The 27565-nt window shown below is 45.6% G+C and overlaps 1 protein-coding gene across 6 annotated transcripts in view; it reads left to right on the top strand.

Moving 5' to 3' along the window:
* The window catches only part of CHD6 (chromodomain helicase DNA binding protein 6), a 203842-nt gene extending 176766 nt beyond the window's left edge, over nt 1-27076 (top strand). For 4 of the 6 annotated variants that reach the window (XM_038572333.1, XM_038572336.1, XM_038572334.1 and 1 more), the window contains 10 exons: nt 3561-3621; nt 4331-4547; nt 5895-6103; nt 7162-8733; nt 11960-12111; nt 12497-12703; nt 13971-14423; nt 16018-16209; nt 17187-17306; nt 23703-27076. In XM_038572333.1, coding sequence (XP_038428261.1) covers nt 3561-3621; nt 4331-4547; nt 5895-6103; nt 7162-8733; nt 11960-12111; nt 12497-12703; nt 13971-14423; nt 16018-16209; nt 17187-17306; nt 23703-24599 — 4080 coding nt within the window. In that variant the 3' untranslated portion in view covers nt 24600-27076. The other 2 variants (XM_038572338.1, XM_038572337.1) reach the window with 2 other exon arrangements.
* Nucleotides 27077-27565: the final 489 nt, after the last annotated feature.

The following is a 27565-nucleotide window of genomic DNA, read 5'->3' as shown; positions in this document are numbered from 1 at the left end:
CTGAAGCCTTGAATTGTAAACAAAATCTCTCTGTATCAAACCTGATATGATATAGAGAGAGTAAAAGCTCTTTTAACTGAAACAGTGGTACTAGTGGCCCACCTTTTACAAGTACCATCACATCTTCTAAATTATTTTATTTTATTTATTCATTCATGAGAGACACATAGAGAGAGGGAGGCAGAGATACAGGCAGAGAGAGAAGCAGGCTCCATGCAGGGAGCCTGATGTGGGACTTGATCCCGGGTCTCCAGGATCAGGCCCTGGGCTAAAGACGGCGCTAAACCGCTGAGCCACCTGGGCTGCCCCCCATCACATCTTCTAATCAGCAAGTCATCCTTGCTCTGCAGCCATGCCTGCTACAGGTGCTCTCTGAAACAGAAGGTCTGTAAATGGAGGGTGAAGTCAAAACCAGAGTGAACTTGGAAAAACTCTTGTGAAAAACTTAATACCTAAAATGGTCTAAATCTCATCATAAGAAAAATTCAGTTAAGAAGTGAACGGTTATTCTATTCTTACAAGTTCAGAGTTTGAGGGTTTTCTAAACTCAAATAGTAATAATATTTGAGTGTAAAGTACTTCTAAGCTAACAAAGCATATTTCCTCTTCAGTTAGGCATTATTCTTATCCTATTCTAGAGAGAAGGAAGCTGAAATAGTCTATTAGCTTCAAAAAAAGTCCTACTGGCTAGAGGACACAAGAGCAATGTCTCCCCTACTCAGTCTTTTTTTACGCCCTGTGATCTTTCCATAATAAAATCCTTGAGTTTTACATTAATGACAGTTGATGTGGGCAGCCTGGGTGGCTCAATGGTTTAGCGCCGCCTTCAGCCCAGGGCGTGATCCTGGAGACCTGGGATTGGGTCCCACATCAGGCTCCCTGCATGGAGCCTACATCTCCCTCTGCCTCTCTCTCTCTCTCTCTCTCTCTCTCTCTGTCTCTCTTGAATAAATAAATAAAATCTTAAAAAAAAAAAAAAAAAAAAAGAACCACGGACCATCAGACTGCAAACCACATGCATGCTCCAGATGGAGAAATTGCTCCCGTGTGCTCCCATGTAACCAATCCGTTTCCTTTGTGGTGGTGTTGTTCTTGTTGTGTTTTCAGTTTCCTTTGTTTTGAGGTTCTTGTGGTCAGCACTTTCTGAGACCCTTCATGCTGAAATGACAAATTCACACCTCCTCTAAGATGCATATTTCTTTCCAATCAGTTCATAACCTGGAAGACCAAACAATGAAATAGTAAACATTAAGCTGCATACCTCAGATGCAGGGTTTTCCTTGTGCTTCCTGTGTCCCCAGCCTGCCACTACAGCTGCATGTAACACGCTCACTTTACGTTGATTATTAACTAAGGTTATGACATCTTTTTCACTTGGGCTATGAATGAGCCAGGTCTTCTCCATTCTGTCATTTCAAGAGAGAGGAAGTGCTTCCAAGAGAGAGCAGGCAGAGAAAGACACTTGCCGATACCAGGATCTCACCTTACTCAAGGGGCTGCCTGAGGCTATTCCTGTTACAAACTGCAGCAACAGAAACTGTTAGACTGTTAGAGGGACTGGAAGGGAAACCTTCATGTCCTGTGTCTGCCTCACACCCAGCTGAGAACTGCTGTGGGGATCTGGGGTGCCACCCATCAATGTAATAAGGAGCGGGGTGGCTCTGGCGCCTCAATGCTCCATTTGGTAAACTGTAGAACATTTCTCAGTCTGAAAGTGTCTATAATTATACATTTCAGCATTCGAAGGATCTTTGTAGATACTGTAAGGATACTCAAAAATGTCAGTGGCAGGAAAGGATGTAGGGCACGGTTGGTAGTTTTTTGCTTACTTTTTAAACTACCTAAATAGTGGGAGAAGATGAGGTGGCATAGTTAAGTGCCATTCTAAAATGGTACAATAGATCACACTGAGGATGCTAGCTCCTCGACTTAGATGGCAGGAAACCGTTTGGGCTGAGGGAAAGGGATTGAACCCGGTATTCCCCAATTCTAAATATGTTTCACTTTCCAAAACAAAACTTCGATCCAGACTCTTGTTTGGCCCTTTTTAGGATGTTTGAAGTGTTTGAAAGTATAAGAGCTGTCATCAGCCCCCTACTGTGTCTGAAACCCAGCTCTGCCACTTGATAGCTGAAAGACCTTGGATAAGTTACAGAACCTTTCTAGGGCTTGTTTTCTACATCTGTAAACTTAGGAGTATTATAGTTTCTACCTCGTGAGGTGATTCTGAGAGCTAAGTGAGATAAGCCACGTAAAAGATTTCACAGAGTTCTCTATTATCACTATTTTGTAAGAAAGAAAACGTGCCCCTGCTCCTCTCTGCCCTTTCACGGTTTTCTCTTTCAGCCCTTTCCACGGTATTAGGGGCCTAAGAGAATGGTTAGAATTTTGACTATTGCCAATCATAGGTGTCTCTCCATTCCTACTGAACCAAGATTCCTGGTCTCTGGGCTGTGTGCACTCTTCTAGGAGACATCATATGTTATTTGTAAAGGCCCAGATAGTGAATATCTTGGGCCTGGGGCCACACACAGCCTGTAGCATGTTCTTTTCACTCTCCTGTTTCCCCGTTTTCTTCTTCCCTTTCCTCCTCTTTTTCTTCTCCCCTACAAAGGTGTGAAAAACTGTTCTTAGCTTGAGAGCCACATAAAAACAGCCTGCAGAACACAGATTATTGATCCTTAGTCTCATCTGACTCTCCCTAATATGGCCAAAGTCTTTTTTTTTTTTTTTAATGGCCAAAGTCTTGAGTCCTGGGATTATTCTCTTCTGTCATTCAAAAGATGCTAATCAAAAGGACAGTAAGTTTTCATGTTAAAAATGGAGTCCAGTCAAAAATAGCACACTCTTCTCCCACCCCTAAACTCTCCCACGCACCTTATATATAAAGAGCTTTCAGAGTTCCCTTCCTGAGACCAAGAAAGGGTTTGTAAAGGAATCCACTAGAGCCAGTTTGACTAACGCTCCAACTTGGATAAGCTCTGTGCCTGTGAAATTACTCCAGATTCACTTGGAGCCTCAGTTGTGATTTTAATTTTAAATTCCTGGGGGTTTTGCACCATCAGGTCTCATGTCTGGAGCAGTCACGTTTTAGGACAAGAGCATCTGTTGCTGTGAAGCAAGCTAACCGTAATGAATATGAACATGATACTTTTTCACAGAAAAAAAAAAAAAAACCCAAAACCTAAAATGCAGGCACAACCTTTGTGAAATGACAGTATTAAATTGCAAGAGATGATGGTAAGGCAAATATTTAAATTCACAGCTAAAATAGTGCTTGTAAAATATAATTGCCTGGGAGAGCATGCCAGCTCATCGTTCTTTCAGCTAATTCTCTGCAGACAGAATCATTCCATACAGTTTTAGTTAAAAATGCTTATTTTAAATAAACTGCTTTCTGGTTCTTTTAAAACTGCACAAGTAAGATTTTTATTGACTGGATGATTTAGGTCTTCAAGGTGTTCATGGTTCAGGAGAGAGCTCCTGCTGTATGGTGGCTGTCTGAGCTGACTTGTCCTGGGCTGCAGCTTTGCTGATGGCATGACTTCATTTGTCCCTAGGAGAGCTCCAGTGATGGAGGTGATGGCATTTTTGGCGAAAAGAAAGATGACAGCCGGGCAGGTGAGACTGTGTCCTTCTGAAGGCAAAGAAAAGTAAGGTCCCTCCTTGTAGTTATCCTGGAGCTTACATGTAATAGAAATGTGCTTTTTTAAGGAGGCTCTTTTAAAAAGCCAAGTTGACCTTCATCAAACTCTCCTGGAGTCACACACCAAGCTTTACTGTGGCTCTGGCAAGCTTCTGCCACCTGTTGTTGAAATTCAGAAGTGAGACCAGTGATACCTGAGGTCAGGATGGAGTCAGAGAGAGAAAAAAGGAGTTGTTTCATTGATTTATTATTTATGTAATTATTTGGGGGGATGAAACGTTAGGGAGGGTTGGTTTGATGTGGCTTGTTTTTTTGCTTGCTTTTTCTGAATTCAAATTTAATAAAGTCCTTGGCATTTGGAAGACCCAGCTACACAAAAGCCCATAGTTCTATCTGGAGAAGGCCATGGGGGGTCTGCTTGTTCCCATGCCTTAGCACAAGGTCCTCAGATTGGTTCTGCCCCCAGGGACAGATGCATTTTTTTTGTGAGAGATGACAGAGCCATCTATAACCTAAAGATGTTTCTAAAGCAGAATTTCAGCCCTTCCAGCTATGCCTAGCTCCTGAACTGAATGACTGGGTCCTTGAGTCAGCTGTGTTTTTATTTAAAAAAAAAAAAAAAAAAAAAGCCACCTTTGTTTTGGTTCTGTTTGTAAATACTAATATCCTCACTGATGTTTGAAGCCCAGGATGGCTCCGACCCAGACAAATCACCCTGGCCAGTTTCATCTGCTCTCACGGCTCGTCTCAGGCGTCTGGTCACCGTGTACCAGCGCTGTAACCGCAAGGAACTCTGCCGACCAGAAATCCTAGGACCAGGTAACCAAGGATACTGGGTCCAAGAAGAGATGTTCAGGAGAACCTCAGAAATGGATCTCATCAACAAGGAAGCTCAAAAGAGGTAAAAGTCCGTGGCCATAGGGCATACAGAGCTGCGAGTGAGTAAAGGTTGACAAGAGAGTGCTGAAGATAGACCAAATGTACTTAATGTTCTCGTTGTGAAGTTAGGGGGTCTCCAGAATTAATTCAGTCCAGCCTCCAGTGATGGTGTTGTCATGCTGCCTGAGAAGTTGATGATGAGATCTAGGAAACCCTTTTGTTCACAATTCCCAGACTTCTGTGATTTTCCAACTTGAATCCTCTTCCTTAGGTTGGACCCCAATCCCTGGAAATGTTTAAAATTAGCATATGTCAGACCATGTTTTTTTTTTGTTTTTTGTTTTTTTTTTTTAAGATTTTATTTATTTATTCATGAGACAGAGAGAGGGGCAGAGACATAGGCAGAGGGAGAAGCAGGCTCCCTACAGAGAGCCGGATGTGGGACTCCATCCCAGGACTCTGGGATCACAACCTGAGCCAAAGGCAGACAACCAACCACTGAACCACAGGTGCCCCTAGACCATGTTTTTTAGTACCAAAGTGAATAGTGTGCATCGAAGCTGCCATATTACAGCAACTAGTTCTTATCAAGCCTTTGAGAGCACCAAGTACTATAAAATGCCAGCCCAAAAGGAGAGGATAAATTATCAGGAGTAACCTGCCCATCTGAGAGTTATCCTAAAAATGGCGACAGAAGGACCACACAAGCTAGGAACAATGCCACCAGAAAGAAACAAAGCTGTAGTTCTTTGAGACTTCTATCTATCCTTCTGATGCAACATCCAGTGAATTAAAAGAATGCCAAATAGAAAAAATAGCAAATCCACTTCTGTGTATACCTTCTGGCTTCATGAAATTTGGTAATTCAGAGAAAATATGTCTCCCATCTTTCACAGCTCCGAAGAAAAGAACCTAAACCCTTCTTCTCTGCTTCTCACTCCTTCACTGAGCCTCTCACCCTACTCCTGACCTGGACTCCCTCTGGGGATGTAGAGTACAGTGCCCCAGAACCCCTCACATAAGCATATATAGTATCTTAAAATCTTCATCTCCCACAAGTAGAAATAGACTTTTAAGTAATCTCTAAAATTAATGAATTAAGAGATAGGAAGTCTGCACATGTGACTTAGGTAAATACTGGAAGAACAAGTTGAGAGATTTGAAAGTGGAGGTAGGATGAAAGGCTGTTTTTGTTATAAGCCTCTCAGCCCAATTTAACTTAAATAAAAATAATAAGATAGTCACACCAGGCCTACCTGCTTTCTTGACTCCATGGACTCTCCTAGTAGGCACTCAGTAAGGAGTTGTTGGCTTTTTTTTTTTTTTAAAGGGACAAGAGCTCACTCTCCCTTTCTGATTAAATCCCAAGGTGGACTAGAAGAGAGCAAGCAGACTTCTACAGAGCAGTGTCCTCCTTCGGGGTTGTTTATGATCAAGAAAAGAAAACTTTTGACTGGACACAGTTCCGCATCATTTCCCGTTTAGACAAGAAATCGGATGAGAGCCTGGAGCACTACTTTTATAGTTTTGTGGCCATGTGCCGGAATGTCTGTCGTCTGCCCACATGGAAGGATGGCGGTGAGAAAGCTCTCTGTCCATATGTCTCTGATGAGACTGGGAAAGGGCATGTTTATTTTCAAGGTACAGAACCACTTCAGGTAATCTTGATTATAAGAGTGGAGTCTACCTGAAGAATTCAGGTAAAGACAAGTGGGTTTTCACAAATTCATGACCTGTTACTTGGGTCCACCCTCACAGAATGAAATCTCTCTCCCACAATGATGCGATGTCAACAAAAACTGAAATTCAGATTAACACATCACAGGAGTATTGGGAGGCTACTGTTAATTAGAGATTTATTCCGTGGCAAACTTTGCTCCCTCCGTAGATTATATCTTAGTAACTTTAACTTTTCCCATGTATTGACTTCTAGCTATAAAAAGTAAGTGGTTGTAACAATCCCTGATCCAATAGAGACCCCTTCTGAGAAATTGTGTCCTGGTTGGGATGGAGCATCTTCCTTCTTGCCCCTCTCCTGCCTCACACTTAAAGATAAACTTGATCTGGCCCATCTGACTGTATTGTAGGAAAGCTAAAAGAAACTTGGGAGTCCACCCAGTGTGAGTCCTGGGCTGATAGCAGCCTGCCCCCATGTGATAGGGTTAGGGTGTTTTCATTAAAATTTGGGATCTGGATAGATTGCAAAGAGCTGGACCTCACAGTCCTACTGATAAGACCTGGCCTCAAATCCTAGTTCTGTACCTTGAGCAAGTCAGCATATCTGACATATTACTTCCTCATCCTTTAAATGAGAATAATGATGGTACAGCCTGGCGTTGCCATAAGAACTCAATGACATGTGCACAGTACCTTAGGTAGAGGCCAGAGTACATGCTTACTGAACGGAAGCTTATCTTCCTTCCAGAACTGAAGTTTTCATGCTCCTCTTTCACTGGATCTGTCCTTGTTTCATAGAACCTTCTATTCTGGTAGCTTTCCATTGTGTCAGGGGCACACACACCCATGTGCTGGGGAGCCAGGGAGTTAAGCTGCTAGACCCAGAGATGCATGGGCCCAGGTGGGTGGCAAGTGTCCTGGGGCTACCTTTGGTGATAGTCTCTGCCTTGCCTCTCCAGGTCCCCCAGATCCAAGCATCTACGTGGAACCCATCACTGAGGAACGGGCTGCGAGAACCCTTTACCGTATCGAGCTGCTGCGAAAGGTCCGAGAGCAGGTGCTGAGGTGCCCCCAGCTGCACGAGCGCCTCCAGCTCTGCAGGCCCAGCCTTTACCTCCCTGTCTGGTGGGAGTGTGGGAAGCATGACCGGGACCTGCTCGTTGGCACTGCCAAACATGGGCTAAACCGCACCGACTATTATGTCATGACTGACCCCCAGCTGTCCTTCCTGGACGCTTACAGAAACTACGCCCAGCATAAGAGAACGGACGCCCAAGCACCAGAAAGTCTCTGTTGCCTTTACCAGACCAACTCCAAACTGTATGAATCTCTCACATACTCTCAGATGAACAGGACTTCAGAGCCCCTTGAAAATGAGCCTGAGAATCTAGTGAAAATAGAAGGGAGAGATGATCATCCTCCTCCACCTGGGGGCAATTTATCTGATATGTCTTGTGAAAACTTTCTTTCTAAAGTTCAAGATGTCATTTCCATCACCCACGACGAAAGTCTGCTGCCCGAGTCCTTGGAAAGCATGATGTATGGTAAGAAGGCTCTTAGCCAGGAGCCAGGCTCTTTCCAGGAAAGCCCCTCTACTATAGAACCCAGAAAGGATGCGCTGGCCAGCTCAGCAAGTGAAGAGGGGAAGTGCCAGCCTGGTGGCCACGAGGCAGAGATACCCACAGGCCCCTCTTTTATGGATAGCTTAGAAGCAGGAGTAGCTCAGATGAACATCAAAAATGGAAAGCATCTGTTGCTCTCTCTTTCAAGGGAAGGGGAGCTCTGCAGTGAGACAGGGCAGAGGCCTGAAAGCATTGGGCAACTAGAAGCCAAATGCTTAGCTTCCCCTTCCTTGGATCAAGGAAATGAAAGTGGGTTTGTAGATATGTACAATCTTAGTGTCTGTGACTCCAGAAGAAGCCTGTCCTCAGATCAGCAATTAATTGATTTATTAGAAGACAAAAGTTTAGAAAGCAAATTGGCTTTGAGTCAGACCCACAGCGATGAGGAGGAAGAGGAGGAAAATGAGGAGGAGAATGTAGGCGTGGCCACAGGCCTGAGGGAAAGGCCGGAGGTTTTGCATCTGGCTGAGCCCACTGCAGATACCCTAAGGGAAAAGAGCCGAAGTTTCCATGTGGAGGAAGCCAAGAGAGGAGGCCTGGAAGCCATGAATCAGAATCCTGGACCACAGGGGGCTTTTCCTCAAGCGGCCTGTCAGTGTCACTGCAAGCACGCAGACCAGTGGACACGAGGCCTCGAGAACGAGGGGTTTGAAGTGGAGAAACCCAAGGGTTATCACCCAGACATGTACAAAAGTAAAACCAACAGTGTCACAGTGGAGGGCGAGCCCACTGCTACTCCAGCAGAACCCCCTCAGGGGAAACATGAGCTGTTAAAAGAGCCTTGGAAGGACAGTGCAGAAGGCAAAAAAGGTTTCCATGTGTATTCAGAAGCCAGTGAGCTCAAGTCTGAAGACATGGATTTTGAGAGTAAAGATGATTTTGACAGAGATGGGAACGGCCATGCTCAAGGTAAGCTCTGTGGGGTCTATGGGATATTGGATGAGCGAGCTCTCACGTAGTAGGAAGGGGAGAGCACAGAGGGAGTGTCAGGAGATGCGTGGCTTCTGAGTTGCACCTGCCCTCGGTCCCTGTGGTTTAAGACCAAAGGTCACAGGCCTTGTCTGAAAGTGAGACAGAGTAGCTTAACTCTGATATCGTTCTAGAACATTGAGGATGATTGTAAACAATCATGGCAAAGTGCCTCATCAACCCTGTGATTTGGGCTGGGCTTGTGTGCTTCTTTCTATGTGGTAGATGCTAGCCATGGCATTGAGGGGGAAGTAACTTCTTCCACTAGGTGAGGTGCTTCAAACTAAAGTAGAAAAGCTTAGGAACGTCAAGAGTCTGCATTTTTCTATAAGGACAGTTAACTTTTCAGGAACTCCACAAAAGTACAAATAAATGTGATCTTTATTAAGGTGAGCAAACACAGTGCTGTTGTTAGTCATGTCATTGTCAGAAGCTTGTGATTCAATGTTGGTACATTTGGTTTAGAATCAGAAATAAAAATAAAATAACAAGTAACTAAAAAAAATAAAATAAAATTACAAGTAACTCAACAAAAATACAAATAAATACAAATCTTTTTAAATAGGGAAGTCTTAGATAAGGCTTCAAGTTAGGAGGACTTTTTAAATGTTAAGAGTCTAAATGTAAATGACTCTTAGGTATTTCTATCCCTTTGATTAGAGATTCTGAGCAACAAGAGTTAGTTTTTAACTTTTTTACTGTTAGTTTTTGCTTCAGACCCAAGAGGGCATATTAGAGTGAACAAAAATAATTCCATTTATCCTTGTTATTGTCAAAAAACCCCAAAAGACAAAATCCCTGTTCGTGTCTGACTTGATGTTGGGTATGGTCCTCAGAGATTTAGACAGACACAGCCTCCTCCTTCTGGGACAGTGACTTTTATATCAAAGAGGGAAAGAGGGAGGGGAGCTCAGCTAAGCTCCCTTGTATGATCTAGCTTCCCCTTTTTTTTGTATGCTCCCTCACCTTTGGTTTTAGTCACTGTGATTAGTGACTCCCTTGAGACAGGTACCTAACTCAAGTTAAAATTTACACACTAGCTAGGATGACAGGCTGAAAATAGTTTAATCAGCTTATGGCCCCAGCTGACCCAGGGGAGCCAGTCTCTGACCTTGTCCATCCTCAGCCTATGCCACAAAGGATCGCTGCTAATGTGTTAGATTATAAAACTTATATTGTTTCTTTGAACCTTGTTGTGGGGGAAATCACCAAATAGTCCTTGAAAACCAGGCAGTGAAATGAGTACAGAGTGTAGAAGAGTATGGTTTGTTTACTTATTTTTTATTCATGAGAGACACAAGCAGAGACAGAGGGAGAACCAAGCTCCCTGTGGGGAACCTGATGTGGGACTCCATCGGAGGACCCTGGAATCACACCCTGAGCTGAAGGCAGATGCTCAACTGTTGAGCCACCCAGGCGTCCCAGAAGAGTGTGGTTTAGAGAAGTGTCTACCCACTAAACCCCCTCTGTTGCAATGTCGGCTTAATGAGCTTTGGTGGGCGGCACACACACTCATGAGTGGGCCCCCTTGCCCCAGTGCTTTACAAAATGCTTTTGCAGACCTCAGAAGGGGTCCTCCACACACAGGAGATGTGGGACAGGTGGGGCAGAGAGGGTCAGTCTACTGTAAAGGAGCAGTAATTGGTATGGTTGTTGGGGCCAACCCCCACATCTCCTGGCTCTTTTTCCAGGGTTTTCTCTCACACATCATTACTTTTTCTTTTTTTTTTTTTTTTTTTTTTTTTTCATTACTTTTTCTTAAAACTTAAATCCAACCTCTCTGCTTGAAACAGAGGGACGCCTGGGTAGCTCAGTGATCGAGTGTCTGCCTTCAGCTCGGGGCATGATCCTAGGATCCGGAATTGAGTCTCACATTGGGCTCCTTGTGGGGAGCCTGCTTCTCCCTCTGCCTGTGTCTCTGCCTCTGTGTGCCTCTCATGAATAAGTAAATAAAATCTTTAAAAAAAAATTTTTGTTTTTAATTTAAAAAATAAAAACCTTTCAGTGATGTTCCCCATCAGGTCTAGAGTAAAATTCGCATTTTCTATCGTGACCTACAGGATTCAACATTATGCAAATGATTATAACCCTCTATCCTCATCTTTGCACTTTCCCCCTGGATGTGTCTCTTAATTCCTCAGCATCCTCCTCCTCTTCTTGGGTGTGCTCTCCTTTGAGAAACTCTCTCTAACCAACCTTCCTTTCTGCTTTCTCTTATTTCCTATCCTAGCAACTTGTTTCTTTTTATAACACTTGCCACTGTTTATAGTTTATTCGTTTATTATAACTGTTTTCCTGACTCTCTTTCCCTCCATGAAACCATATAAGAATCTGAGGGTCAGGGCCACATCTGTCTCAAATATCCTTGAATCTGCTGGCCTAAAGAAGTCTTATTTCTGGTGAAGGGTCCCTGTGGCTCTCTAGACTGATGCATAGGTCACCAGTGAAATCTATACATTTCAGAGGACCTACATTCCATATCATTTCACAAGAAAAGAGGCTCCCAACTTTACCTGCACTGGACATTTCACTACCTTGTGTTCATTCCCTATCATTCCCTCCCTTACTGGTAAATGGGTCTTTAAAAATCCATTTCACATTGATAATAAACTTCACCACTGAAACTTAAAAGAATGAGTTGCATTTCCATATCTTTCCATCAGTGAAGTAATTTAAATGTTCTAGGTTCTTTTGCATCATTTTTGACATGAAACAGGTCTATTTTACCTTTGTTGTAAGCTTTGGGACTTTTCATCCTTAATCACTAATGTCAGCAATTTAATGTGTTACATTTCAAAGACTGCTTTCAAATGTATAAAAGTATTATAATGCTCAGTTTCCTCTTGGCTTGTACGCCACATGTACAAGCCTCTTGCTGCTCATGTTGCTCTCATTCTTGGGTACACAGGACAATCTCTTTTGTTTTTGTTAGGTTGTGGATGCAAAGTTATCAGGTGACTTGCATGGATAGCCTTAGAGAAAGGATCTGCATTTATGGCTTAACTGTTGGGGTTCTTCTGGAAATAGAAAGCATGGTAATTAATGTTCAATTTCAAATAAGCACAGAATGGGCTAAGTTTTTGAAAAGACAGATCAGCTGTCCTAATCTTGGAGATCATTACTGTCTCCCAAGTACTGGATTAATTTTTTAAACCCTTCTTTGCAGATTACCCAGGGAAATACTCTGAAGAGGAGAGCAAAAGCTCAACATCAGGCATTGCAGGAGATCTTGGGGATGACCTGCAGGAGGCTCGGGCTCCCACCATTGCTCAGCTGCTCCAGGAGAAGACCCTCTTTTCCTTCTCTGAGTGGCCAAAGGTAACCCCCCTCCGCCCCCTCCCAGTATGCATTCTCTACCCAAAACATTCTCAGCTTGTAGAGTATTTGTGAAAGTGAACTCCGAAAAATGTGTAGTGTCTTGAAAAGGTATTAGTAATGTCATATTTGAACATTAAAGAAATACACATTCAACTAATTAGACCATAAGATAAAACTGCCTTCGTATTTAAAACACTATGGCTTTAATGTTCATTGTCCAGACCATAGAACTTATTTTAAGACTTGTAAAGTGAGTACATTTGAGTGTGCTTTTTTCTAATCAACTCCTTCTGGTTAGAAAAATGTGACACGTGATCCCTAGGGACTTTGTGAATTTGGGTAGCTTGTTGCTTACTCCTCAGAGCTTTTGGTCTTTTTTTTATAGGATCGCGTGATAATCAACCGCCTGGATAATATCTGCCACGTGGTGTTAAAGGGGAAATGGCCTTCCAGCCAGCAATATGAGCCTTCAGGCACCCTGCCCACCCCGGTGTTAACGGGCAGTGCTGGTTCTCGGAGCAGCCTCTCAGAGCCAGAAGCATCAGAACACAGCTTCAGCAGTAGTGCAGCATTGGTGGCCCAGATCCAGAAGGTGAGGCCATAAGCATAATGTCGACTATGAACAAACAATGAAGGACACTTTGTACTTCTCAGTTGAGTCATTCATTCAGCAAATACTTAATGGATAGATTTGTGTTTTTTTCTTTTCCTCTTTCTCTTTCTTTGGCTTTTTTTTTTTTTTTTCCCTGTAAGTTCACTGGTATTAATTGAAGAATTTAGATTTTATCCTCTAGGAAGCAGGGAGCTACTAAAATTTTGGAGCAGGGAAGTGCATGATGAAAGCAGGGTTTTACAGCTTGACTGAAGGGTTATGTAGGTTCTTGGGGGAGAGGATGGTCAGGAAGAAAGAGGGCCAGGGTCTGGGAGGCCAAGTGGGAATCTGATGAAGAGATGAGGTCCTGGACCAATTTAGTGGTAGAGTAGGTAAAAAGGGGGCGGATGTAGGTAGGCATGACTTGATGACTAATAAACATATTAGGAGAGGGAGGCATGAATGGATCAGTATGTTCCACACTGGAAAGACGATAAGAATGATGGCAGCTGATAGAAATAAGGGAAATCAGAGAATGGTTTTTATAAACTCAGACTTACAGCTCCAGCTTAATTTGAGGTACATTGTTAGCACACTGGCCCTCACTCTTCAAGTGCACATTGGAACCTGCTGGGGACCTTGAAAAGCTGTTGATTCTGATTTAATTGGTCCAGGCTGTGGACTGAGTGTTGGAATTTTTTTTTAACTTTCCAGTGAATTCTGATATACATCTGAGGTTGAGATTCCCTGGATTATGGTCTTGAACATCAGGGGTAGTTCATGGACTAGCAGCTATAGCAGCACCTAGAAACCTGTTAGGCGTGCAGAATCTTGGGCCCACTGAAGTAGAATTGCTGTCTTAACAAGCTATCCAGGTGAGGGGCCCTTGGCTGGCTCAGTTGGTTAAGTGTCTGACTTTAACTCAGGTCTTGATCCCAGGATACTCGGATTAAGCCCCATGTTGGGCTTTGTGCTCGGGGGGATCTGCTTCTCCCTTTCCCTCTGCCTTGCCTGTCACTTGTGCTTTCTAGCTCTCTCTTTTTCAAATAAATAAGTAAAATCTTTAAAAAAAAACAAAAAACAAAAAAAAAAACAAGCTGTCCAAGTAATCTGGTGCTAAGGTTTCAGAAGGTTTGAATGGAAAGAACTTCTAAGAGGTTGATTAGGAATCCTACTAGACCTGAGGAAATCAGGCCTGGAGAAAGAGCTGCCATTCAGCCACAGAAGTGGCATTCATACCTCTCTTATCACATGTCTGTGTTTGCAGGAGAGCTTCCTGGCTCCAGTATTCACAAAGGATGAACAAAAGCACAGACGTCCCTATGAGTTTGAGGTGGAGAGGGATGCAAAGGCCCGGAGCCTAGAACAGTTCTCTGCCACTCACGGGCACCCCCCCATCGTCCTCAACGGCTGGCATGGGGAATCTGCAATAGATCTCTCCTGCACGTCAGAGGGGTCTCCAGGAGCCACGTCTCCTTTCCCAGTGAGCGCCAGCACCCCTAAGATTGGGGCTATTGGTTCACTTCAAGGAGCACTCGGCATGGACTTGTCAGGAATTCTACAAGCTGGCCTGATCCATCCAGTGACAGGACAGATCGTCAATGGAAGCCTCAGAAGAGATGACGCTGCCACAAGGAGACGGAGAGGGAGACGGAAACATGTCGAAGGAGGGATGGACCTCATCTTTTTAAAGGAGCAGACACTTCAGGCTGGAATCTTGGTGGGTATATGAGGCCATTAAATGAAAACATTGACCTTTCTACACTGAGCAACAAAACACTTCCTCAGACACAGGATGTTTGATTTGTAGATCTTTTATCCCTATTTCAAATGTCCCTACTTAGTTTCTCTTATTATCAGTTGCTCCATTTTTTTCTAGAAACACATTTAATCCATTATAGACCCTTCACCTGTGCACAGCTTGAAGAAATGAGCCAGGGGTCTTGCCATTTCAAATACAAATGGCCCAGATCCCCGACCCGGGTTTCAAAGAGCTGCTGGTGCTTGAGTAAAGCAGGTTTGAGTTTGTGGCAGTGGCACTCCAGGTTAGTGGGCTTTCCAGGCACTTGGGTTCAGGAGAGGGAACAGGCATCAGGTTCCTAAACTGCTTGACCTACTGGGTGACACGGGACGTACCACCATGCCTCCTTGTGCTCCTAGTGAAGTGGGCCTGTAGCATCTCCCACAGAGGGCTGCTTCGAGGGTTCATTAGGATCACAGCAAGATGCCCTAAACCCAGAGGAGACCATTGTAAGCAGCAGATAAAGTTAGAAGCTGTATGCCTGGCCAGGAGAGAGATCCCCTTAGACTTTACTTAATGTGTCAAAGACAACTGACTTACCTTTGTGTTTTGGTTTTTCCTGTTTATTGAACTTCAAGCTCCAAAATAGGAATCATATTTCATATTTTCTTATCTTAAAAGGAATAATAAGAACCAGTATTCATTGAGTGCTTACTGTGTGCCAGGCTGTGTTCAGGCGTTAGTATGACTGTCCTGTTTGAGCATCACAACTCTGAAAAGGTGTTGTTATTACTCCCATTTTATAGATGAGGAAACTGAGGCTTACAAGCATTGAATAATTTGCCCAAGATTATCCAATAAAGTGACAGGTCAGGGAACCAAGCCAAGGGCTTTGTTCACTAGCACCTAAGAGCTTTATTATTAAGCTCTATTATTTGGTCTGTTTTAAAGTTTGATCTTCCTCTTACACTTTCTGTATAATTTGGGAGGCTGAAGTGGCAGCCCAGTCCTGCAAACTTTTAAGGCAGTTGTCTCAGTTTTTAGAGTGCAAACCCATAGTTTCTCTGTAGTGATCATAGACCATTTTTTAAAACTAATATGCAAACATTTATTTAGCGCCACATTGGACTTTGTAGACCCCATTATAAACATTGGGAGTACAGACATGAGTAAGACAGGCATTCCTCCTACAGAGGGTGCCACCGGGGAGTAAATTGCAGTGTGGCATTTCTTGGTATTGGAAAATCTGTGAAGGGTGCTGAGGGTATTGGGGACCAGGAAGTGGAGCACCCTGGGACCGTCAACGACAGCGACAAAGGAGGCAACACTGAACCTGAGCAGACAGGATGGAATGAAAGGATACCAAGTAGACAAGGGGAGAGGAACCTCAGGTAGAAGCAACACACTCAGGAGCCCTCAGTAGTGCGGAGGATTCTTACTCCACACCCCAGCACAGTAATACCAGGTGGAAACAGATGGAAAGATACAAAGCACACCTTAGGTGTTTTCCTTTCAGAACCTGGTTTTCATTCTGTCACACTTACTGGCACATACTTGTCTCTCCTTCATCCAGGAAGTCCATGAAGATCCAGGGCAGGCCCCCCCAAGCGCCTCCCACCCTGAAGGGCCGGTGCCTGCTGCTCCAGCCCCCGAGCCAACCCCAGCAGCCAGCAGCCAGGCCGAGAAAGCCATTCCCAGCAAGAGTCTGCTTGACTGGCTAAGGCAGCAGGCTGACTACTCCTTAGAGGTTCCTGGCTTTGGAGCAGTAAGTGTTGTGGGTGCCACCTGACGCTGTCATTTCCTTCCCGCTGACTTGGTGCTGTGTTTGATAAGGAGCATGCTTAGGGAGACCAGGAAGTTAGAGAGATCTGTATCAGCTGAGAACATCATTTTAAAGTTTTGGTTTTTATTTTTAAGTTTAAATTTTGATTAAGTGTTCTAGTAATAGAAATCACAGCCCATGTCAGAATACTATGCCAAGTCATTGTACAAAATCTGATGAGAACAGAACTTGCCTAAGCTTAGCCACCACCACCCCCAAATTACCACACAAGATCCTAAGTGCACAGAGAAATCTTTAGGTTGCATAAACACTGCCTCTTCAGGAACATCTTTCTGCGTATTCTTTCCAAGTTAATATATTACCACTTTGTACTTAGATTGAGTTACAAATTTGCGATTCTTACTTCAAGTTCTCTTACTGCCTTTGCCTGCAAATCTTCAGATTAGAAATCTGCAGGAGAGGGCTCCTGAGCATTGATGTCTCTTCTTGGTTTTTCTTTTCTCTTGTGGTCGCCTACCTCACCACCGTCTTTGTCTTGGGTACATCCAACTAATAAGATGTGGAGGTAGAGAGCTTACAAGAAAGGGAGGGGAATGCATTCACAGATGCACATTCTCCAAAGACAAAGCCCACCAGGTAGGTAGCAGTGGAGAGAGAATCTAGGTGAATGATTAGGAGAATGTTAGGGAGTCAGCAGTACACTGCAAGACCGGTGAGCCAGCTCACATCTGAGCCAAGAGGCCCATTCAGCCCGTTCTCCAGCTTGCCGCAGGAACTCTATTGTTTGAAAAAAAAAGCCTAGATGAGGCCGTGCTAGCTCTTTCCTTCAACCTACCCTGGTGGGTTCCTGTACAGAGGGGCATTAACGAGAGAAGAGCAAAATCAGCTGAAAACACCACCATCATCAGAAGACTCTGTGACAGAATGTTTTGTAATGTTGGTTTCCATTTGCCTCCTAGAATTTTTCAGACAAACCAAAGCAGAGGAGGCCACGCTGTAAGGAACCTGGAAAATTAGATGTCAACTCTCTGAGTGGGGAAGAGAGGGTTCCTGCTGTCCCCAAGGAGCCAGGACTAAGGGTAAGGAAGAGGGACGTGTCACCATGAAGCCCAGCCGTGCAGATTTGGGGAAAGCTCCAGCTGGGAGGTGGGGGGCCAGGCAATGGCTTCCCAGAGGACAAGAGGCTAGCAAGGGAAGTTGACAAGTAGTGATGAGTGGTCCTGTGGCCTCTGGAGCAGCAGTAGGACTTCCCGTGGTCATTTGTCTTTAACCTTTACCACCAGAACTTTTGGTTTAAATTTGTACTTAAACCATTTCCAAAACTTGACCTCCACCCACCCTCCTCCCACTCCCTCCTCCCACGTCCTATTATACTGTATAGAGTTCAGGGAAATATACCTTAACCCCTGTCAGGAGTCTGTTTCTAGTGTTAACAAATGTCATTATTGGAAATTTCCATTTAAGACATTTCCTCCTAGTCCATCCTCACTGGCAATGAGAAACAGCTGACTCTAAGCACTGTCTTTTCCTCGTATAGAACCCTGAGCCTGGAAGAGACTTCAAAAGACATCTGTGAAATGGTTGTAGTCCAACGCATCTGAGTTAATTATAGTTCACAGAGGACAGATTTGGAATAGCAAAGTCATAACCTCTAGGGGGCAGTAATAACATTTCAACCCGAAATTGTATCAAGCTTGGGCAAATTATACATCAGTGTGCTTTAACCTCCTAAAAGTACGTCCTCCCCAAACAGGGAGCCTCTAAGGAGCCTTGTGGACGTGTACTCTTTTCGAGTTGTCTCCCCCAAACGCACGGGCTTTCCTGAATGCCTTCTCTTCATGGCTCTGCCAGCTTCAGCTTTCCTTGGGAATGAATTCCCTTCTTAGTGGGATCGCCTGGATGTGATTTCTCCTTTCAGCTCCAGAGGACCACCCACCCTAGTCATTTCCTCCTTTTGCAGAAGAAAGTTGTTACTTAATGTTTTCAAGGAGTCTGTGACTAATGTTGTCACCTGGTGGATTGTTCTAGCAGCCCTACAGACAAAGCTGCTCTCCCTCATCCCCATCCCCCACTGCAGCCGCTCCAGGACTGGGGCCCGGCCCTGTCCCAAGGTTGGCTGCTTGTTAGAAAGCTTATCACACTGGAAAAGCTGCCCTTTTGCCCCTCTCTTGCTTTATCGTCACAGAGAATCTCTACCACCCCTTTTCTTAGACCTGCTTGGGCTGTGCAGGCTGATGCAGCGGTAGTTCTTAGCCAACTGTCTTTCTCCCCCCTCGTGCCGCCTCCCCACATTCTCCTCGTGTTTCCACACACAGCGTCACGTGAAAGGCTTCCAGGAGAGACTCTGGTCCTTGCTTTGTTGTAGTCTCTGAGCTCTTGTTGTAGAGACATGTCAGAAAAACCACATGGTTTCCTCCTTGGCTTTCTCATTTCTTGCTACATGTCTAACAATTTCCCTCATGTTCTCTGGAAATTAATGTTCACTCTCCTACAGACACTGATCCCTTGCCAGAAAACCCATTTCTAAGCTGTTCTTGCAAGCCAGCCTTTTTTTTTTTTTTTTTTTTTACCAGAGATGCACTTTCCCTCCTTTGTTAAATAAACATAGTCCCTGCTTTGGAGGCCCTTCTCTTCCTTCAGTAAGGCTAGATGAGGAAGCACTTGTCCACCTGGTTCTCAGGGTCACCGGCCTCCTCAGTGGGAAAGAGCCAGCATGGCCCAGACCACGACACCCTGCTTGACTCCAGGAGGGCCCGTTTCCCCGCAGCCCCCTCCTCCCACAGCTTCTGGGGCAGGAGCCCTCCCAGGTATGCTGCACTCTTTCTTTCCCATGGAGAACTCCCCCCACACACACACACCCACGTCTGGAAGCAGATTCAGATCAAGAAACTTCTTCCCTCCCTCAGCCCCTTCTGCTCTTGTGCTGTGGCTCAGCTGGGCAAGCTCCACAGGCTGCAGTAGGGCTGTGAGATTCATTCAGCTTTCAGGATGTCCAGTGCATAGTGGTCGCTTGCAAGATGTGTGTGGGCACATGCACATGTAGATGTGTTATGTTTGCTTTATAGATATGCATGTGGGTTTCTTTTTGTTTGTTTCCTATTGAGCCACTGGCCAGTAACTTGCAGAGATGACCTGTCACCCCTAAATACTTCAGTGTGTGTCTCCTAAGAATATTTTCCTACATAACTATTATCATTATCAGACATATGAATATTAATAATAATTAATCCACATTCAGAATTCCCCAGTTGGTCCAAAAATGTCTTTCAGAGGTAGTTTTTGGGTTTTTTTGTGTATTTAGAATTTTAACTTCATTTCCACATACACCTCCTTCTTTGGTTGGTAGGTCTCTCTTCACTCAGTGAATGTTTCTTGGCTAAATCTCCTAGGCTTCCTGGGAAGAGTAAGGAAGTTTTGGTCACCACCACCTTCTCCACTTCTACCCAGGAGTTCAAGTTGAGAACTGGAATCCATAGACTTTGGAATAAATGCTACCATGTATTAATGAAGATGTTCTTGAGTTGGGCTGCCCATGTAATCATCTGGAAAAGCACATTTGCCTCCAGTGTTGCTTAACATCTAACTCTCCTGTTCCTTGCTCTCCTTGCCCTCTCCCCAGGCTTCCCCTAGAAGAGGAAGCAGGTTTGCTCTCAGGGTATAATTACCAGGAGGGAGAGCTGCCAAAGCCCAACTTGGCCGCTGTGTGTGGTCGCAGAGTTGCTGGGAGGGGCACCTGGCTGGGGTGGGCAGCTGCTGGGCGGCTAGAGGGACTCTCGCTCCCACAGGAAGTGGTGAGAGCCGACTTCCTCCGTCAGCACCCCTCTTGCGATGCTGTGGGTGAAGAGCTGTTCTCTTCACCCCTGGGATCTTTCTACTGCTGCACTTCAAATCTGAAGGGGAGAAGGCAGCCAGCCTTCTGTCTGCCTCCTTGGCAGGTTCCCAGTTCTGAGAGGGCTTGGTACTCTCTACATCAGAAGCTCACAATAATAAGGATGAGGAGGGGAAGCTTCTGGACATTCTAATACCTGAGGAGCATGTCGGAAGATTCCTGTGGGACACAGGCTGGTCTTAATGGTCTTAATCCCTAGGTGCGCTGATAAACTCAAAGTATGTAAACGAACATCTGATGTATAACAGATTGTTTGAAAAGAAGATGGGCGCATTATTCGTCAAGCTCTGGGTTTGCTTTCCAACAGAAAGACTTCTAAGATTGAACACACCCTCCCTACTGGAGAGTTATGAGGGAACTTTGTGGGTATCAAGGAAAAAGCATGCCCCGGCACCTTTCCCTGGCTCTTGGCTATGAGTGGGTTACAGGGAAGAGGTCTTGGAAAAGCCCTGTGGTCCAGGGGTGGCTCCCCTGGCCGGGGCCTTCAGCTGAGGTGGTGTCCATCAGCAGTCTTTTAGTCTGGCCCCAGTCTATCAAGCTCTCTCTCTTCAGAAATAGGAACCAGGCAGTACTTGCTCCCCAAGTGGTCATCCCCAGAGCCAGAGGGAACAGCTGCCCCGAGAGGAGTGGGCAGTGGTCATGGGGGCATAAGAGACGGCGTGGTGTAGTGGTCCCGACTGGGAGCCATGGGCTGCTCTTCCCTGACCATCTGTGCCCAGGGGCAGATCCCTGCCTCTGACTCTGTGAGGAACACGAACAAGGGAGGGTACAAAGCATGACAGTATCATGTTTCCCTTAATTCTGCTCTTCTAAACCAGGGCTTTTTGAGAAGAATTTTCTTAGAGTTGACTGTCATAAAGCTTTTTGTCCATGATCTGGTTTTTCTTGAATATTTTTTCGGACGTTGAAGGACAGATGTAGGACTTCAAAAATGACATAATTTCTGGGTACTCGGGAACATTCAAATACACATTTTTCCCGTGTCTACAAATCTATAAATTCTTTGTAAAATGGCTGTGATAACTGTACTCGATGCCGCAGGGCCAGTGGGATGGCTGACTGAGATACTGCAGATGGAGTCCTTAGCGTCTGCCTAACACAGGGTAAAAGCACATGGAGTGGTACTGTCATTCCTGCTGCTCCCCTTGTTCCCACCGCCCCTTCTGTGATGGCCACCCGTTGCCAGGTTTCCACACTGCCACTCCCGTGGGCCCCGTGCCTCCGTTCCCAGCTGCCTCTTGTGTGGGAGTCCACCACATAACACGTGTGTGCTCACTGAGAACCTGAACCTCTGTTACCAGCTAACCCTGTCCCTACAGCTGCCCCTTCAAAGAGAGATCTGTTGGGTTTTCTAAGGATTTGACTTCTTTAATTAGTTAGGGAGAAGAAAGGCAGTGAATGTAATGGGATGCCAGAGCTCCTGGATTAAAGTCCAAAGTGGGTGTCCTTAGAAAGGTTGTGAGGAGCCGTCTCACCTGTTCTCAGGCCTGGCTGCCAATCTCGGCCCTTAGGTACCCGTGGACTCTGACTTCTTTTCCTGTCTTTAGCACTCTGGCCCTAATAAAAGTTTCTTTGGCCCTTCTGGTGTCTCTTGATGTGACCTGCACCTGCCTTCTTGTTCCATCAAGGACCGCAGCTGGGTCCCTGCATCTGAGCCTCAAAGCAGACCGGTGGAGTCTCAGCTGTGTCTTGCCAGATCCCCGCTCCCCACTCCAGTCTTGCAGAAAGAGAAGGCATTTATACAGACGGCTGAGAATCCTGAAAAGGCAGCAGAGGCGGCTGTAGAGAAGTGTGGGCTCCTCCAGCATCAGCGCCGCCCAGGAGCCTCACCGTTGGGCCCTGCCACGTCCTGTCTCTGCATAGGGGCCCATCCCAGTTTCCACGTTCCAGTCCCGATGGTGACCTGCTTGCCCAGTGCAAACCCAAGGTTACAGATCTCTCGTGGCCATTCTGAACATCTTAAGCCTCACCACTGCTGTGATCAAAGAGAAGGCAGTAGAATAATACCAGCTCCATAACAGAACCACGAGAAGTGGCTCAGAAAGGAGAAAGGGCTTCCAGAGACCCACAGGGAAGGGCATTTTCTTTATGCTTCCCTGTACAAAGACCGAAAGGGCACAACAGCAGTTATTATAATGCGCCCCTGATGCTGTGGATATGCACCACCTTGATGAGCCAAATGGCAGCTCAAGAGGAGTGACGGCAGCAGAAAGGAAAGGAGGCAGCTCCCCGGGCCATGGAGGGCTTTCAGGCACGGGGTACTGAGAGAAATCGCTCCCTTTCTCTGGGCAGAACATTTCTCTTGACGCAGAGATTATTCATGCCATTTTTTTTTTTTTTTGGTCTTTGTTTGCTTTTTAAAGATTTTATTTACTAATGCATGAGAGACACAGAGGGAGAAGCAGGCTCCATGCAGGGAGCCCCATGTGGGACTCAATCCCGGAACCCCGGGATCACGCCCTGAGCCAAAGGCAGGCGCTCAACCACTGAGCCACCCAGGCGTCCTAATTCATGCCATTTTGGAAACAAATTCAGAGTTAGATACATTGTAAATGCAACGGTTTTTCTCCTTGCAACCAATCAGTAAGCTCTGGCAGAGCAGGTTCTCCAGCAGGTTCTGGTGGGTCCTCATTCCCCCGCAGAGCCCAGAGCCACAGTCCCAGAGGAAGGAGGGCTACAGGAAGCCCGCTGGTAGGCACCCTGAGTGTGCGCAGTGAGCCGCCTGCGGGGACCGGGTGCCGGGTGAGCCGTGTGCCAGCGGAGCTGTATGTCCCAGGCTCCCAGGCTTAGCCACAGCTCAGGCCCCGTGGTGCTCAGCCCCAGAGGTCACAGAGCACGATGCAGCTCTGTGATCAGAGGAAAGCTAGATTGTCTCTCTTGAGGGAAACCAGAACGCCACTTATTGTGATGCTTCTCCACAACAACGTTCAAGAATGTCTTCGTCTTCTCAGTGAACACGTAGGCACCCTGTGTGGTGTCTGAGTGGTTGTCCTCCAGGAGCTTAGGACCCAGAGGGAGTGGGGTGTGCACAGTTACTGGCATCCCTTCAGCGAGCACTCCTTCCTGTGGGCCAGGTAATATCTTGCACACTTCATTTTTGGTAACTGCCAGATGAGTGTCATGGTCCTTTCTCACCAGAACTCTGAGAAGCTAGTTACAGACTTCAGACCAACATTCAGGTACATCTGCTGCAAAACTCTGTCTCCCCTACGTTTCTTTGTGGCTTCCATTGAAAAACTTCTTGTGTCACAAAGAAGATGAATGCTCGGATTGGTCAAGTGGTTTCAGCCACAAATCTCAACTAAGACCTGGGTGTCCTTAGATGGGCTCCAGCCCCCAGCGCTCTGGCTTTTCTAGAACTCCTGCTGCTTTTGTGTGGTGGTGGCTGGCTCTCGGCCTCTGAGAGAGCAACTTCAGGCACAGTTATAGGCAAGAGGCAGCAAGGCAGGTAGGCAGGGAGCTCCCACTCAGGTCCTTCATGCAACAGGGACAGGATAGGCCAGTGCAGAACCTTGGTCTTCACCCCCAGCCCGTCACCTGCCATCCAGTAACCTTCAGCATCTTGTGTTTCTTTGTCCTTTTTCAGGGGTTTCTCCCAGAAAACAAGTTCAATCACACCCTGGCTGAGCCTGTTCTTCGAGATGGGGGCCCCCGCCGGAGGGGGAGGCGGCCTCGGAGCGAGCTCCTGAAGGCTCCTGCCATCGTGGCAGACTCTCCCTCGGGGATGGGGCCGCTGTTCATGAACGGGCTGATTGCTGGGATGGACCTGGTAGGACTCCAGAACATGAGAAATATGCCAGGCATCCCCCTCACGGGTCTGGTGGGGTTCCCGGCTGGCTTTGCTGCGATGCCCACGGGCGAAGAGGTCAAAAGCACGTTGAGCATGCTGCCCATGATGCTGCCGGGGATGGCCGCGGTGCCCCAGATGTTCGGTGTCGGTGGACTCCTCAACGCACCCATGGCAGCTGCCTGCACTTCCACCGCTCCAGCGCCTCTACCAAGCACAACAAAAAGTGGTACACCTGCGACCGAAAAGACTGTAGAAGACAAGCCAAGTAGCCATGACGTAAAAACGGACACGTTAGCTGAAGACAAGCCTGGTCCTGGTCCATTTTCTGATCAGTCCGAACCTGCAATAACTACCAGTAGTCCTGTGGCTTTTAACCCATTTCTCATCCCAGGAGTGTCTCCTGGACTCATTTACCCATCCATGTTTCTCTCCCCTGGCATGGGCATGGCTCTGCCGGCAATGCAGCAGGCCAGACACTCTGAAGTAATAGGTCTGGAGAGCCAGAAAAGGAAGAAGAAGAAAACAAAAGGGGACAGCCTGAACCCCAATCCAGAGCCTGCTCCCGGGTCCGAAAAGGAGCCAGGCAGCGATCAGAACTGCCCTGAATCCAGGGCACCCGTGCCCCCCGATAGAGAACATGCGGCACAGGCCAGGGAAGGGGGCCTCAAAGACTCTAACAGTGACACCAATTAGAACTTTTTCATTTAAGAAATGATTGTGACTTGTAAGTTTCTTATCCCATAAAGGTTTGTTACTTCCTCACTTCACCTTCATAAGAACCTGTGTTTCCATAAGTAATATTACCTACCTAATTTTCTGAGAACTGTGGTCACAGATGTGAATAGTCGCAGGGTCTTGCCACTTCATTAGCTGAGTTCGACCTAGTGTAGGAGGCACAGGATTCTCATTCTGTTCCCCAGTTGTTCATTCCGGCAGCCGTAGCTGATACAGTACTTGGCGACACGCTCCCCCGCCCCCCCTTCTCCAAGTTTCCCACCTATTCCAGGAGGGATGATGGCAAGTGAAGGCTGTCTAGGGATTTATCATCCAAGGGCCGAAGAACAGAGACCACGAGGGCTCTTTTTTCCATGAGCTGTGTTGAATGGGAAGCATGTAATGGGGAAACCAAAAAAGCACAGAAAAAGGAAGTGCTGGTGCATATTTTTTAGTTAAAATATTTCCCTATTTTATCATGATCACTAAATGAGTAGTGTAGGCAGAAGTATATAACTAATGGTTGAAAATGCGTATATTCATTTCTTTATAAAACAAACACCTTACTGGTAGTAACAGGACGTCCCCCTTCATGGTGTTTCAGACACGAGCAGCAAAAAGAAATACTGATGAGGCATTGTCTTAGACATACATATGCTCTCTCCCCCGAGTTCAGAGATCACTCTCGGTAGGAAAAAGCTTTACACACCCGGAGTTCTTGCCGGTGACGGGGGCGGGCAGGCAAGGGGCTCTCCACCCCACCCCCGCGGGGCTGCACGCTGCCCACAAGCGCACAGCTGGCATCAGCTCACCCCATTCTCAAGAATTGCTGCAGCCACTACCAGGGCCCTAATAGGTTTTTACCTTGCGCTTCCCTTCACCAAGAATAAGGCTCTTTCTGGAGCCTGTGAGAAGAGTCACTCAACACTTTTACACTTTGCTAGGTCCCTTCGTCAGATTATTTGAGGTTGTCCGAACATGTGTGTGCCACCTTTTATAAAACGACTGTGAACGTTTGTTTCTTCTATCCATTTTTTTTTTTTTTCCTATTTGGTTTCCATTTTGCAGCTGGACCCAGATTCCAAATCAAGGTAGCCAAGACTGTTGCAAATTAACATCATTTTCCCTTCCTCAATCGGGAAGCACCTGCCTTCTTTCCCTCCCCACTTGTGTACCATCCCTCCTGAGGGTCTTATTCTTTATCGACAGTTCACACTCTGGGACTTGAAATAAGCTCATGGTCCAGGACTCTGGGGGCACAGGGCTGTGCACGACCGTTGGAAATGTTGGAAGTGTTACTAGAACCAGTTTCACTTTGTGTTGTCACAATTTACTGTATTTTTTACTTTTTCTGTTACAGTTTTGCTAATTTATCAGAAGGTCCAAAAGTTTGACATAACTATTTCAGTTTGCATTATTTATTTATGATGCTTTTGTCATTGTCTTTTATACATTTGGAATTATAAATTATGTAAATGTTAAAATGAGCATCTCAAAGAAGTCTGTTAAATTGTGATTGGAGAAAAAAATCAGTCATGTATTTTCAAGTGGAGTCCCATCGTTATGAATCAGAGATAAAAATCAGAAATTCTATAACGGATCATATAAGTATGAAGAAAGAATCCAGTGATTGAGCAAATCCTATTTAATGACATCTTTGTAGCATAGATGGTCTATAATGCTGACAACAGATTTCTTAGAAATGCTGCTCTCTATTTAACTAACATTTTGTTCAGTTTTGCCTCCAGTGGAAGCAGAAAGGGTTTTTTCAGCTGTTAAATCCTAAAAATCAATATAATTTATTTATGTAAAAAAAAAATCACTCAATCGATATATTTTTGAACCTTTTAAGTACTAATTTTCTTTTTATCAAGTAGAAAAAAAAAATGTATTTGCCCTAAATCCTTAAAATACAAATGCTATAAAAATTCATGTATCTTGAAAGCCTTACTGCAAATGAGTATTATAGACATCCAGCAGAGCCTGGGTTTCCCTTTGTTGTTGTCCGTTGTTGTTGTTTTGTATGGAAAAGCTGCTCTCCCCAGGTTCCACTTAGAAGCTCCAGTAGGTCACAGGGTTCAATATGGATTTGATTTAAAAACCCACCAGCATGCTAAATCCCTTGTTATATCTTACCAAACCTGTATGTTAACTCTCTGGGTGTTTAGGCTTATATTTGACTGCTATTGTGTCCCTGTTTGCAAAATGAAAATGACACTCTGTGGATTATTTGCTCTGTAAGGCATAAGTGCTTCTTATGATTATTTTGACGTTTCCAAGAGCAAAAGCCAAATTTAAACTCTTCAGCAAACTTGAGCCTTTTCATCTAAACTCCATGTCACTCACAGCCATAACTTTCCTTGGTCATTCTTCACCCCGTGTCTTACATAATAAATTGTCTGTGGTCTTGATCCTGGATTTAAAAAAAAAAAAAAAAAACAATTTTAAAAGTCAAATTCAGTGGCACTTGGATGTCTCTTGCTGCCTGGACCTTGTATGAATCTGTCATATGCACACAGCAGTCCACGATCTTTCTAAGGTGCCCAGTTTGTTCTGGACACACTGCTGGGGGCTTGTTAAATGTTCACTCATGGGGATTGATTTGCCGGATCTCTTGACCTATCAGAACACCTGATTAAGACACCTGCCACAGAAGGGAGTGCAGCAGAGTACCTGCTTCCTGGCCTTGGGACCTGAATGCCCACAGCTGATGCCTCAACTGCACCACTGTCTTAAGCCCCTTTCTAGAAGCCCCACCTCAAAGCACACACCTGGGATTTCGGGGGGAACCTCTGTGGGATTGGAACAGGCCAGAAAACAGAATTGCCTCAGTAGCTGGAGTTCTTAAGGCTTGGTAAGAGTTTGGTGGTCCTTAGCTTTGGGAAGCTTGGCTTCCGGGGCCCCAGAAGGACCGTGTGTGCCGTTACCAACGAGGCTGGCAGGAG

Source organism: Canis lupus, chromosome 24 (assembly GCF_011100685.1).
Source record: "Canis lupus familiaris isolate Mischka breed German Shepherd chromosome 24, alternate assembly UU_Cfam_GSD_1.0, whole genome shotgun sequence".
Taxonomy (NCBI): Eukaryota; Metazoa; Chordata; class Mammalia; order Carnivora; family Canidae; genus Canis; species Canis lupus.
The sequence above is the reverse complement of the archived record's forward strand: the minus strand, read 5'-3'. Positions and strand labels throughout refer to the sequence as shown.